General features: G+C 41.4%; 1 protein-coding gene across 6 annotated transcripts in view; it reads left to right on the forward strand.

The window, feature by feature from the left end:
* The window catches only part of LOC143776536 (RUN and FYVE domain-containing protein 1-like), a 531317-nt gene that overhangs the window by 396048 nt on the left and 119611 nt on the right, over positions 1–15658 (forward strand). For all 6 annotated transcript variants that reach the window (XR_013215861.1, XM_077265993.1, XM_077265994.1 and 3 more), the window contains one exon: positions 8250–8379. Coding sequence is in view for 5 of the 6 variants with exons in the window: in XM_077265993.1 (XP_077122108.1) it covers positions 8250–8379 (130 nt within the window). In the remaining variant the exon portion in view is untranslated. The remainder of the gene's footprint in view (positions 1–8249; positions 8380–15658) is intronic.

Below are 15658 nucleotides of genomic sequence, written 5' to 3' on the forward strand. Positions count from 1 at the left end.
ATTTAGACAGAAGACCTGATGCAAGTCCTCAGCATAGGGGCCAGAATACATGTGAAGCTAACTAACTTAAAAGCGATCCAAAATGTGTTTTATCCCCAAACAGTACCAATTAAACTTTAATCCATACCTCAAAAAAACAAGTCCCCACTAAGGTTTAAAACATGTTAGTGGAAAAAAGGAGTTTCCACATCAGTGGTAGCTTAAAAGCTTCAGAAAAGCAATAAGACTCCCTTGCCCAAAAACCCCCCTCATCTTCCGCTCCCCATTTAAAAGAAAAGCATTTGGTATTATCATACCTAACAGACCGGACATTCAGCGTCTCCCACTCACACATCACCTCCTCACTTCGTCCCCTATCTGTCGGAGTCTCGCAAGGTTCAGTCATAGGTCCCCTGCTTTTCTCCATTTATACCTTCGGCCTCGGACAGCTCATAGAATCTCACAGCTTTCAGTATCATCTCTATGCTGACGACACACAGATATACATCTCAGGACCAGATATTACCACTATTGATGAGCGAGTGTACTTGTTGTTCTGAACACCATAAAAAAGTTTAAAAAAAATACCAGTGTAAAATAAAGACATAGTAACTGTTATTTATCAACTTTTTTGTTGTATAACGATCTGATTTAACAATATAAAAATACAAAGCTTGAAAATTGCTGATTTTTCAACATTTTCTTCAAGCTTCAGATATTTTGAAGACTGGAAATCATATTGACCTAAATTTATCACTAATGTATTGGGGCCGATTTAATAAGGTCTCTCTAGTTCTTAGACAGTGCAACCATAAACTGTTGATAAATCTGTCTTATTTTAAGACTGTCTACTATAAGTTGCACCACTGTTAAGATGTTTTATGTTGTGCCAAGAATATGCACCTCACTTTTGTTCACATTTTTTTGCACATGTTAATGTTAGACCACACACCTTTCCAGTAAGCCACACCCATTTCAGGCAAGTCGCTAAAAGTGTCTAAAACAAATAAATATGGTGCATGCCGCAAAATACTTTTTGGGGTTTTAAATACAGAATTTTGGCTCATTTTGATTGATAACCCTGTTTAAATAAAACTGTTTCAGAATTACTGGGTTAGGAAGAGGCATTCCAAAGTTGTTAGCATGTAAAGTGACATATGTCAGATTACTGGTCAGAAATGGCAAAACTAGCTGCAGCAGAAATGGGTTAAACACTGGTCCTGTTCCTTCTTACTTTCAGCTGTACAATCACATACACTGAAACAGGGAGCTAAAATTTCTCAGAACTTTTGCTTCATACAAGTGTGTTCTCAAGCTGTGGTATTCAAATCACTGCATGTTAAGTCAGCTCAATAATACATGTAGCCTTGGCATTGGGTTAATTCATCCAGTGATATGAGACTGCTTCATGATTTACAGAGATATTTTTTCCATGACGTCCCTCCTGACAAGCACCATGGAGGTCGTCCTCCTCCTCCTTACAGGGACAGGAAACTCACAAGGAGTTAAAAGGACCCTCCCCACCTCCCTTAGTGTTTTTCCTGTCGCTGCATGGAGGGACGCATGAGAGGAGCAAGCAGGAAGCTTACTGGATGGGCTCAGGGGGATCGTGCAGCACAGCTAAACCTTCCCCCTGTCAAGATGCCCAGGGCCCACACTCTCCGATAAGGACTTCCTCGGCCTCAGACACCAGTCAAGCCGAAGCCTCCTGGATAGAGCCGGTTCCCTCCAATGGGGGCGTTCTCGGCTCCAGCCAGCGGGGCGCTGAATTTTCCGGAAGACGCGCAGTGAGTTTGTATCCATCGCACTTCCGGTGACGTCAGGAGCGCCGGATTCCAGGGTCCGCGTGCGTTCCAGGCTGGAACGCGGAAGTGATTGGAGACGGGTAATAAAACCATTACCTGTGTCTCCAGAGATGCTCAACATGCATGGGGGGCAATATAGAGGAAGCGGGCAGAGGAGATCAGGACTGCGGGGTAAGTGTGATTGATGCAGTCCCACCTTGTTAGCAGCAGACTGATTTTCCCTTCTCTTTATACTAAAATAGGATAAGGGAACCCCTGCTATTTCCCTCCCTGCACCTAAGAGGTCTGGCAAGGCCTCTGGAAAGGTCAAGCAATGCCCTATATGTAGCGTAAAATTGCCAGAGGCGTATGGAAGAATGCTCTGGGAAGGCTGCACCACCAGGATAGTGAGGGAAGAATAACCACCCCTGCTGTCTGAGATGAGGTCCTTAATCCGTGAGGAGGTCCAGGCCTCTATGTGTAGTCTCACCTTGCCACAGTCTTCCAATCCAGGTCCAAGTGTTAAGTGACCTCAATGGGAGATGGAATTAAGCTCTGAATAGGAATTCCAGGTCCCCGGATCAGACCAGGAGGAAGAGGGGGAAATACTGTTGGAAAATCCAGAAGGGGGCAGGAGATATTTATTTGCCTCTGAGGAGGAGATCCAGTTTCCCAGATCAGACCAGGAGGAGGAGGGGGAGGTACTGATGGAAAATCCAGAAGTGGGCAGGATATATTTATTTGCCTCTGAGGATATTGACAAGCTGGTTCAGGTGGTTAGAAATACGATGCAGGTGGAGGAGATCCCAAAGCTGCAGTCTGTACAAGACTAGATGTTTGGGGTCTCTGAGCCCAGAACCATCATGTGTTCCCAGTGAATGACCACATCTGGGCGAAGGTCCTGGAGGAATGGGAGGATGTGAAGAAGCGCCTAGTGATGCCTCGAGACTTTAAAAATCATTTGTCGTTTGAACCTGATGACATTAAGATCTGGGAGGAGGTTCCCAAGATAGATGTTCTGGTTGTAAAAGTAGCTAAGAAGACGTCTATACCCTTTTAGGACTCCTCAAGTCAGAAGGACCCTATGGACAGAAAGGCGGATAGTCTGCTAAAGTGGGCTTAAGAAACGTCCGCGGCATTGATAAAAACAAATACAGCCACCACTTCAGTTGCCGGGTCCATGTTTCTATGGATGGGGCAATTGGAGGAGCACTTGAATAGTAAGACTCTCAGGGTTAAGGGTGTTTGGGCCAACCTTGGACAATATTCTAGAGAAAGCGTTGGATAAAAAGAAGGGATTCCCTGAAGAAAGGTTTAGAAGGGCTCAGTCTTTTCAGAAACCTGTGCCATCTCGAAGATAGTCCGATTATAGGGGCCAGGGGAGGTCCAGTAGAAGGACCTTCCACAAAGGAGGTAAAGGTAGAGAGCACCTATTTGGGTCTGGCTCTAGATTGGAAAGTCAATGATACCATCCTCAGACAATTTGCGGGAAATTGGCACCATATTACCCAGGATCATTGGGTTTTAAGAACCATTGCGGAAGAGTACACAATAGAATTTTCAGCGCCTCGCCCTGATAGATTTACTTCTCCCCATACTTGTCAGCAAGTTCTCTTATGGTCACAGGCATAAGGAAGCTTGTTGACACATCTGTTGGAATTCCGGTCCCTGAGTTTGAAGAGGGCATTAATCAGTGTTATTTGTCATCAAGAAGCCCTCGGGCGAATCCCGCACTGTAATAAATCTAAAGCCCTTAAATTTCTGGGTAAAGTACAAAAGATTCAGAATGAAGTGAATAAGATCTACGGTTCCCCTTATAGACAGGGACACATTTATGTGCACCCTGGATCTAAAGAGTGCATATTATCAGGTGCCAATACATCCAGCCTCCCAAAAATTCTTTAGATTCCCAGTAAAAATCCAGAATTGAACCTGCCACCTTCAGTTTCAGTGCATTCCATTCAGCCTAGCCTCGGCCCCTCGGGTCTTTATGAAATTGGCGTCAGAGATCGTAGCCTATCTAAGGAACATGGGGATAATTATAGTTCCGTATCTGGACGATTTTCTCCTGGTGGCAAGTTCGGTGGAGGAACTCCGGTTCCACAAGAAGAAGACCATATCAACGTTGGAATACCTAGGTTGGGCCCTCAGTTGGCAGAAGTCTGACTTGGTGCCAGGACACAGGAAAGTTTTCCTGAGAGTGCTGTTAGACTCCAGACGTGGAGCATGCTTCTTGCCAGAGGAAAAACAGGAGACCATGACAAACAGAATCCAGCTGTTCCTAAGGAGTCGGGCTTCAATCAAGTCAGCGATGACGTTTCTAGGCCTCCTGACAGCCTGCATTCCCTGTGTCCGGTGGGCCCAGTTCACCCAAGAGCCTTGCAGAAAGAAATTCTATCCATCTGGGACTAGTGCCAGATATCACTCGACAAAGGAATGTCCTTATCTCCTATGGTGACAAGATCGCTACTGTGGTGGACTTTGTCAGAAAATCTTCAGTTGGGCTTTCCATGGATTTCTTCTCCTTGCGTAGCGATCACTATGGACGCCAGCAAGGAAGGATGGGGAGCACACTTCGAAGGATGGATTCAGGGCATATGGCCATCAAAGGTCTGGTCCAAGTCTTCAAACTACAGGGAGCTCTATACCATGTGGGAAGCCCTAAGGCGGAATCAATCATGGCTGAAGGGGCAGCACATCAAGATTTTATCAGACAATATAATGACTGTGTCAATCCTCCATAACTAGGGAGGCGAGAGACACTGTGCTCTCCAGGATCTGGCATCCACAATCTTTTCCTGTGTAGAAAAACAGTCCTTTCGGTGACGGATTACTTGAGCAGACAGAAGGTCTTGCCAACAGAATGGGAATTGAATAAAGAGGTATTCCAGCACTTGAGCCACCTTTGGGGTACACCTCAGATAGACTTCTACGTGACAAGGAAGAACTTAAAGGTCGCCAAATTTTACACCCTGAATCCGGCGGACAATCCAGAAGTGGACAACGCGCTGAGTCAGAGGTGGGACAGGTCTCTGACATATGCCTTTGCCCCAATGGCTCTTATACCAATAGTACTCAGAAAGATCCAGGAGGATCAGGCGAGGGTACTTGTGATCGCTCCCTGTTGACTAAAGAGAAGTTCCTGCTGCTAAAAGTTATGGCCTTGGAAGATTCTGTCATGCTTTCCCAGAGAAGAGATTTGATTCATCAGGGCCCGGTTTTCCACCAGAATTTAGAAAGACTCATCTATCGGCCTGGATCCTGAATGGAACATCCTAAGGGCCCAGGAGCTATCGAGCCAGGTTATTGCCATGATTCAAGCTAGTAGGAAGCCAGTCACTTTGGCAATCTACAGTACGATCTGGAAAAGGTTCTGTTTAGAAGGTGGCAGGTCCGATGTACAGTGGATACAGAAAGTATTCATACCCCTTTAAATTCTTCCCACTTTGTTTCATTGCAGCCATTTGGTAAGTTCAAAAAAGTTTTTTTTTTCCTCTTTAATGTACACTCTGCACCCCATCTTGACTGAAAAAAAACAAATATAGTAATTTTTGCTAATTTATAAAAAAAGAAAAACTGAAATATCACATGGTCATAAGTATTCAGACCCTTTGCTCAGTATTGAGTAGAAGCACCCTTTTGAGCAATTACAGCCATGAGTCTTCTGAATGATGCAATAGGTTTTTCACACCTAGATTTGGGGATCCTCTACCATTCTTCCTTGCTGATCCTCTCCAGTTATGTCAGGTTGGATAGTGAACTTAGGTAGACAACCATTTCCAGGTCTCTCCAGAGACGCTCAATTGGGTTTAGGTCAGGGCTCTGGCTGGGCCAGTCAAGAATGGTCAGAGAGTTTTTCTGAAGCCACTCCTTTGTTATTTTAGCTGTGTGCTTAGGGTCATTGTCTTGTTGGAAGGTGAACCTTTGGCGAAGTCTGAGGTCCAGAGCACTCTGGAAGAGTTTTTCATCCAGGATATCTCTGTACTTGGCCGCATTAATGTTTCCTTCAATAATAACCAGTCCTGTCCCTGCAGCTGAAAAGCATCCCTATACCATGATGCTGCTACCACCATGTTTCACTGTTGGGATTGTATTGGGCAGGTGATGAGCAGTGCCTGGTTTTCTCCACACATACCGCTTAGGAGAATCACCAAAAAGGTCTATCTTCGTCTCATCAGACCAGAGAATCTTATTTCTCAGTGTGGTAGTCCTTCATGTGTTTTTTAGCAAACTCTATACGGGCTTTCCTATGTCTTGCAAAGAGGAGAGGCTTCTGTCGGGCCACTCTGCCATAAAGGCCCGACTGGTGGAGGGCTGCAGTGATAGTTGACTTTGTGGAACTTTCTCCCATCTACCTACTGCATATCTGGAGTTCAGCCAGTGTGATCTTGAGGTTCTTCTTTACTTCTCTCACCAAGGCTCTTCTCTCACGATTGCTCCGTTTGGCTGGACAGCCAGGTCTAGGAAATCTTCTGGTTGTCCCTAACTTCTTCCATTGAGGATTATGTAGGCCCCTGTGCTCTTAGGAACCTTGAGTTCTGCAGAAATTCTTTTGCAACCTTGGCTTGATCTGTGCCTTGCCACAATTCTGTCTCTGAGCTCCTTGGCTAGTTTTTTTGACTTCATGATTCTCATTTGGTCTGGCATGCACTGTGAGCTGTGAAGTCTTATATAGATAGGTGTGTGCCTTTCCAAATCAAGTCCTATCAGTTTAATTAAACACAGCTGGACTCCAATGAAGGAGTAGAACTATTTCAAGGAGCATCACAAGGAAATGGACAGCATGTGACTTAAATATGAGTGTCTAAGCAAATGACCTGAATACTTATGACTGTGATATTTCAGTTTTTCTTTTTTAATAAATATGCAAAAATTTGTACGTTTGTATTTTTTTCAGTCAAGGTAGGGTGCAGAGTGTGCATTAATATGAAACAAATGAACTTTTTTGAATTTACCCAATGGCTGCAGTGAAGCAAAGTGAAAAATTTAGAGGTCTGAATATTTTCCTTACCCCCTGTATATGTATGTTTATGTATGTATCCTGTATCTTATGTCACAGAAAGACCACATGGGTATTTGTTGTTATGTAGTTGTAGCATGTTCATCCTATAGAAACTATAATAGGTGTGCAGCAACTGGTTCCTATGTCCATTATGGCTGAAGAAAAGCATCACAGCTTGATGCTTCCACCACCATGTTTTACAGTGGGGATGGTGTTTTCAAGGTTGATTTACAGTGTTAGTTTTCCACCAGAGCACCTTCTTCCATATGCTGTGTCCCTTACATGACTGTTTTGCAAACTGTACTTATAGCTTGCTTTCAATAATGGCTTTCTTCTTGCAACTCTTCCTTAAAGGCCAGATTTGTGGAGTATACAACTGATGGTTGTCCCGTTGACAGATTCTACCATTTGAGCTGTGGATTTCTGCAGCTCTTCCATAGTGACCATAGACCTCTTGGCTGCTTCTCTAATGTGTGCTTTCCTTGCTTGGGATGTTTGTTTAGGTGGATGGCCATATCTTGTCAGATTTGCAGTTGTCATATTCCTTCCATTTTTGGGTAATGGATTGAACAGTTCTCCATAAGATGTTGAGAGCTTGGGCTATCTTTTTTTATAACCTAACCGTGTTTTACTCGGCTTTTCAATTTTAACCCTTACATGTCTGTTGTGTTCCTTTGTTTTCATGATGCTGAGGCCTTCACAGAAAAGTGGACTCAATTTAATAATTAGGTGACTTCTGGAGGCAATTGGTCATTCAGGATTTTATCAGACTACAGAGGCTGAATACAGATGCACTTCACAATTGTCAGAGTTATATTTTTTGATATTTAGAAAACCATTTATCACTTATTTTACATTTTACAAATTCTTACTACTTTGTGTTGGTATATCACATAATATTCCAATAAAATACTTTAACGTTTTGTGGGTGTAATGTAAAAAAAATGTTGAAAAGTTCACTGGGTATGAATACTTTAAGGCTCTGTAGATATATATGCACATACGTATAACTTTCCTGAAGTTTTCACCAAGCATTGAGAGAGCTGAATCCCACTTTTATACCCTCTAGTTTGTAATCCAACAGTGGATGGTTCTCTCCAGGGATGCAGTCATGGAATCAATAAATAAGAATTACTAGTAGGAGTAATCAGTGTTCTCTCCAGAAAATCTATTTATTCTAAAAAAAAAAAGTACTCTAAAAAGAACACTACATACATTTGGTACCCGAGTCATTGTAGCAACACTTAAAATACATATACCATTAAGATGTTGGCCAAACAGTTTAACCTCTAATGTAAGTCAAGTATTCATCAAAGCTTCCCCGTCGCAAAGCTGCAACAATCTAATTTATGGAGTTCTGCATAAGCTGTTTAAAAACATGCATCCCATTTAATTACACATTGAACTGTGTGTGTATATAGAGAGTAAGTTTAGACCAGTTTTATGACCATTAATGTTAATACTTATATTTGTCTCCTTTGTAGTTCCAATTTACAGCACAATCTACAATCTGAGAAAGAACAACAGAAAACTCTTCAGGAAGAACTTTCTAAAGAGAAGGAGAAGAATAAGTTTTTACAAAATGACCTGCTGCAATATTCACAACTAAAAAAGGTAACACTGAAATGTTATCAAACATGATGGTGAAAGGACATTGTGATTTGAAGAAGTTACCTGAAAAACCAGTGTATATAAAGAACTTTGAACGTCAAAGCAGGAGTAATATACCTGACAGTATTCATCTTTCTACAGTGGGCCCTAATGGTGATGGATGCCATTATATACAGTGAGTAGTGGAAACCTGCGTGGAAAGTTTTAGGAAAAACTCAAAAGGTTTCACACGTTTGCCAATTGTAATCCAATTGGCTCAATCGGAGACAAGGGCACACAAGCAGGATCTCTTGGTGTACTGGCTTGTCTGACTTTCAGAAGCCCAGTCACAAGTTTTTATTGCAAGCACAGATATAAGAAAAGTGGGAATAGCTTACATTACCTAAGACAGAAGATATTTAAGTTGGGAAAAACAAAATCATAACTTATGGATTCTGTCAAAATTCCTTTCTAGACAGTTCTAACCAGATTATCATACTTTCTCGGAGACAAAAGAAATGTTTAACACAGATACCTCTATATCAGAGACCACTCCCTGTCTTTTGCTTTTATGAGTAACACTTGCAAAGCTAATGCTAAAATCCAAATTATCGAAGATATACACTGTGTGCAGAATTATTAGGCAAGTTGTATTTTGATCACATAATACTTTTTATACATATTGTCCTACTCCAAGCTGTTCAGGCTTGAGAGCCAACTACCAATTAAGTAAATCAGGTGATGTGTATCTCTGTAATGAGGAGGGGTGTTGTCTAATGACATAAAAACCCTATATAAGTTGTGCTTAATTATTAGGCAACTTCCTTTTCTTTTGGCAAAATGGGTCAGAAAAGAGATTTGACGGGCTCTGAAAAGTCCAAAACTGTGAGATGTCTTGCAGAGGGATGCAGCAGTCTTGAAATTGCCAAATTTTTGAAGCGTGATCTCTGAACAATCAAGCGTTTCATGGTAAATAGCCAACAGGGTTGCAAGAAGCGTGTTGGGCAAAAAAGGCGCAAAATAACTGCCCATGAATTGAGGAAAATCAAGCGTGAAGCTGCCAAGATGCCATTTGCCACCAGTTTTGCCATATTTCAGATCTGCAACATTACTGGAGTAACAAAAAGCAAAAGGTGTGCGATACTCAGGGACATGGCCAAGGAAAGGAAGGATGAAAAACGACCACCTTTGAACAAGAAACATAAGATAAAACGTCAAGGCTGGGCCAAGAAATATCTTAAGACTGACTTTTCAAAGGTTTTATGGACTGGTGAAATGAGAGTGACTCTTTGATGGGCCAGATGGCTGGGACAGAGGCTGGATCAGTAAAGGGCAGAGAGCTCCACTCCGACTCAGACTCCAGCAGGGTGGAGGTGGGGTACTGGTATGGGCTGGTATCATCAAGATGAACTTGTGGGACCTTTTAGGGTTGAGGATGGAGTGAAGCTGAGCTCCCAGACCTACTGCCAGTTTCTGGAAGACAACTTCTTCAAACAGTGGTACAGAAAGAAGTCGGTATCGTTCAAGAAAAACATGATTTTCATGCAGGACAATGCTCCATCACATGCCTCCAACTACTCCACAGTGTGGCTGGCCAGTAAAGGTCTCAAAGAAGAAAAAATAATGAAATGGCCCCCTTTTTCACCTGATCTGCACCCCATAGAGAACCTGTGGTCCCTCATAAAATGTGAGATCTACAGGGAGGGAAAACAGTACACCTCTTGGAACAGTGTCTGGGAGGCTGTGGTGGCTGCTGCACGCAATGTTAATAGTAAATAGTGATGAGCGATATACTCCTTACTCAAAATTTCTCGAGCATGCTTGAGAGTCCTCCGAGTATTTTTTAGTGCTCGTAGTTTTAGTTTTTCTTGCCGCAGCTGAATGATTTACATCTGCTAGCCAACATCAGTGCATGTGGGGATTTCCTAGCAACCAGGCAACCCCCACATGTACTTATGCTGGCTAACAGATGTAAATCATTCTACTGCGGCGCTAAAACCTAAAACTCCGAGCACTAAAAAATACTCGTAGGACCCCCGAGCGTGCTCGAGAAATCTCGAGTAACGTGTTATATTCGCTCATCACTAATCATAAACAGATCAAGCAACTGACAGAATCTATGGATGGAAGGCTGTTGAGTGTCATCATAAAGAAAGGTGGCTATATTGGTCACTAATTTTGGGGGGTTTTGTTTTTGCATGTCAGAAATGTTTATTTCTAAATTTTGTGCAGTGGTATTGGTTTACCTGGTGAAAATAAACAAGTGAGATGGGAATATATTTGGTTTTTATTAAGCTGCCTAATAATTCTGCACAGTAATAGTTACCTGCACAAATAGATATCCTCTTAAGATAGCCAAATCTGAAAAAAATCCAACTCCAACTTCCAAAAATATTAAGCTTTGATATTTAAGTCTTTTGGGTTGATTGAGAACATAGTTGTTGATCATTAATAAAAATAATCCTCTAAAATACAACTTGCCTAATATTTCTGCAGACAGTGTATAGGTAGATTCAATTGTCTAAATAATAATCAAAGCAAAGTATAAAAATTTACCATAACAATTGGCATGTAAAAGTTTGGGCACCCCTGGACAAAATTACTGTTATTGTAAACAGTTGAGCAAGTTGAAGATGAAGTGATCTCTAAAATGACTAAAGTTAAAGTTGACACATTTTCTTTGCATTTTAAGCAAAAATAAAAATCGTCATTCTTTTCATTTTAAAAATTACAAAAGGGAAATGGGCCGATGCAAAAGTTTGGGCATCCTTGGAGATATGTGTGCTCTGATAACTTTCACCAAGGTTTCAGACCTTAATTAGCCTGTTAGAGTTATGGATTGTTCACAGTCATCATTAGGAAAAGCCTGATGTTGCCAATTTCTCAGCTTTTAAAAATCCAGCCTCCTCTAAAAGCTGCCATGGGTTCTTCTAAGCAGCTGCCAACCATTCTGAAAATCATGGATGCCCCTAAAACAGAAGAAGGCTATAATAAGATAGCAAAGCTTTTTCAAGTTGCCTTTTCCTCAGTTCGAAATATAATTAAGAAATCGCAGTTAACAGGAACAGTGGAGGTCATGATAAGGTCTGGAAGACTAAGTAAAATTTCAGTGAGAGCTGCCTGTAGGATTTCTAGAGAGGCAAATCACTAGACTGCAAATGACCTTCAAAAGCATTTAACAGATTCTAGAGTTCTGGTATATTGTTCTTCTGTTCAGAGACACCTGCACAAATATGGCCTTCATGGAAGAGTCACCTGAAGTAAACCTCTCCTGCATCCTCACCATTAAATTAAGCTTCAGAAGTATACTAAAGAACATCTAATATTGCCTGAAACATTTTGGAAACAAGTCCTGTGGATCGATGAAGTTAAAATAGAACTCACAATGATCAAAGGTATGTGTTAAGAAATAAGGACACAGAATTTCAGGATAAGAACATCTCGACAACCATTAAGCATGAGGATGGCTCAATAATGCTTTGTGGTTGTGTTGCATTCAATGTCAAGGGGAATATTTCACAGGTAGAGGGAAGAATGAATTCAATTAAATTTCAACAAATTCTTGATGCAAACCTATAACACCATCTGTAAAAAAGCTGAAGTTGAAAAGAGGATGGCTTCTACAAATGGATAATGATCCTGAATACACGTCAAAATCCACACTAGACTACCTCAAAAAGAGCAAGCTGAAGGTTTTACAATGGCCCTCACAGTCCCCTGATCTGAACATTATTGAAAATCTGTGAGTAAACCTCAAAATAGCAGTGCGCATGCAAGACGAACCAGGAATCTCACAGAACTGAAAGAAGTTTCCTAGGAAGAATGGATGAAAATCCCTTAAACAAGAATTGAAAGACTCATGTCTGGCTACAAAAATTGTTTACAAGTGGTGATACTTTGAAAAGAGGGTGCTACTAGATACTAACCATACAAGGTGCCTAAACATTTGCATCAGCCCATCTTCCTTTTCGTGATTTTTAACATGTAAAATATATATTTTTTGCCTAAAATACAAAACTTAGGCCTTTTAGAGATCATTTCATCTTCAACTTGCTTAATTGTTCACAATAACAGTAATTTTGACCAGGAGTACCCAAACTTGCCACTGTAGCATTAATAGTTGACATCCAAGTGTATATAGTAGTGCATGAAAGATTATGAACTCTTCAGAATTTTCCATATTTTAAGCAAATTTCAGTCCTAAAAGTAGATTAGGAAAACTAAATCAAATAAATGAGTCAAAAATATTACTTTCTTTTTTTTAAATGAAAAAAATGATCCAATAACTTCCCAGACTATTAGGGTATATTCCCACTATCAGGAAACGCTGCGGGTTGGACGCTGTATCCATCCACAGCGTCCACCCCGCAGCGGCCAGATGTTACAGCATAGTGGATGGGATTTGAAGAAATCCCATCTCCACTATTAGAGCATGGACACCTCTATCTGTTCTTTAGAAAGAATAGTTGTCCATTCACACCTGATTGTAATGCCATTGATTTAAATAACAGACCTTTAAATTATCTGTTAATCCTAAAGGTTCATAAACTTTAACCACTCACTGACATTTGATATTGGACCAGCCTGCATCTCTACCGACAGCTGATGGCTGATTTAATCAACCAACAGCTGAAGGTTGAGCGTAGCTCCACCCACGGCTGTTATTCTGTTAAATGCCTCTGTGAATCTCTGACAGCAGCATTTAACGTGCATTGGCAGACGTGTGCGTCACTCCACATGCCCATCAGCGCGCCTGTGACATGATCGTGGGGCACCAATGGGTTGCCATGGCAGCCGGAGGTCTGACAATGACATCCGTGCTTGTCATGACGGGTCTTTTATGAAAGCTGGCATTCATAGAAGACTGTGATTTTCGCTATACTCAGCAGTGCTGATGCATTGCTATGTATAGTACAAGCTATCAGACAATCACAGACTCAAGTCCCCTATGAAGACTATTAAATACAGTAAATTGTAAATGAAATATTAAATACAAAAGTTCAAATCACGCCCCATTAAGAAAATAAAACAATTGCAAAAAGATTAAAAATTCACATTTTTTATCACTGTTTGCAAAAGTCTGATCCATTAAAATATAAAATAAATTAATCTGATCAGTAAACGGTACAAGAAAGAAAAAATAGAAACACCAGAATTAATTATTTTTGCCATGGCAACATTGTAATAAAATGCAACAAAAGGCAATCTAACATTTGTATCTACCTTAAATGGTATCCATAAAAAACGCCAGCTAAGGGCTCAAAAAATGATCTAAAAAATGTAATCCAGTATCTAGGTCTGGTATCTGCGTAACCATGATGTATAAAGAATTTACAACAGAGAAAACAAAATCAAAAAGCTGCTCAACAAACGGAATGTAAACTTTATACATATATTAGAATCATGAGGTCTAAGGAGCTGGCCAAGGACCTCTGAGACAGAACTGTGGCAAGGCACAGATCTGGCCAAGGTTACAAAAGAATTTCTGCAGTACTCACGGTTCCTATGAGCACAGTGGCCTCCATAATCCTTAAATGGAAGAAGTTTGGTACCAACAGAAGTCTTCCTAGACCTTGCCCTCCAGCCAAACTGAGCAATCGTGGGAGAATAGCCTTGGTGAGAGAGGTAAAGAAGAACCCCAAGATCACTGTGGCTGAGCTCCACAGATGCAGTATGGAGATAGGATAAAGTCCCACAAAATCAACTATCACTGCAGCCCTCCACCAGTCGGGCCTTTTTGGCAGAGTGGCTCGACGGAAGCCTCTCCAATGTGTGGAGAAAACCAGGCACTGCTCATCACCTGCCCAATACAATCCCAATAGTGAAACATGGTGGTGGCAGCATCATGCTATGGGGGTATTTTTCAGCTGCAGGGACAGGACGACTGGTTGTTATTAGTGATGAGCGAGTGTACTCGTTGCTCGGGTTTTCCCGAGCTTGCTCTGGTGACCTCCGAGTATTTATGACTGCTCGGAGATTTAGTTTTCATCGCGGCAGGAAACCCCAAGCAATGAGTACACTCGCTCATCACTAGTTGTCATTGAAGGAAACATGAATGCGGCCAAGTACAAAGATATCCTGGATGAAAACCTCTTCCAGAGTGCTCTGGACCTCAGACTTGGTCGAAGGTTTACCTTCCAACAAGACAATGACCCTAAGCACACAGCTAAAGTAGCAAAGGAGTGGCTTCAGAACAACTCTGTGACCATTTTTGACTGGCCTAGCCAGAACCCTGACCTAAACCCAATTGTTCATCTCTGGAGAGACCTGAAAATGGTTGTCTACCAACGTTCACCATCCAATCTGATAGAACTGGAGAGGATCTGCAAGGAAGAATTGCAGAGGATCCCCAAGTCCAAGTGTGAAAAACTTGTTGCATCATTCAGAAGAAGACACATGGCTGTACTAGCTCAAAAGGGTGCTTCTACTGAATAGTGAGCAAAGGGTCTGAATGCTTATGACCGTGTGATTTTTCAGTTGTTCAAAGTGCTGCCCATTATGTTGGATTGTCAATGCAACCCTCTTCTCCCACTCTTGACACACTGATAGCAACACTGCAGAAGAAATGCTAGCACAGTCTTCCAGTATCCATTGTTTCAGATGCTGCACATCTCGTATCTTCACAGCATAGGCAGTTGCCTTACGATGTTGTCCTCACATGTGTCCTCACATACCTTTTTTTTACGATGTTCACTAAGTGCTAAAACTGGCCTGCCATTATGATTCTCCAGGTCATTACAAGTTCACAGACACCAAACATGTCTAGGTTCTTTTTTAACTAAGTGATGAGAAAAAAATTCCCAACTTTGTAAAAAAACAAAAATGGTGCCATTTTCCGATACCCGTAGCGTCTCCATTTTTCATGATCTTGGGATGGGTGAGGGCTTATTTTTTGTGCACCGAGCTGACTTTTTTAATGATACCATTTTAGTGAAGATACTATCTTTTGTTTGCCAGTTATTGCATTTTAATGCAATGTCGGGGTGACCAAAAAACGTAATTCTGGCGTTTTGACTTTTTCTCGCTACGCCATTTAGCGATCAGGTTAATCCTTTTTTTTAATTGATCGATTGGGTGATTCTGAACATGGCGATACCAAATATGTGTATGTTTGATTTTTTTACTGTTTTGTTTTGAATGGGGTGAAAGGGGGGTGATTTGAACTTTTTTTTTATATATATTTTTAAAACATTTTTTTTTTAACTTTTGACATGCTTCAATAGTCTTCATGGGAGACTAGAAGCTGCCATAACCCGATCGGCTCTGCTACATACATCGTGATTCCACCCGCCGCTGTTCCAAG

This window comes from Ranitomeya variabilis, chromosome 5, assembly GCF_051348905.1.
Source record: "Ranitomeya variabilis isolate aRanVar5 chromosome 5, aRanVar5.hap1, whole genome shotgun sequence".
NCBI classification, from domain to species: domain Eukaryota; kingdom Metazoa; phylum Chordata; class Amphibia; order Anura; family Dendrobatidae; genus Ranitomeya; species Ranitomeya variabilis.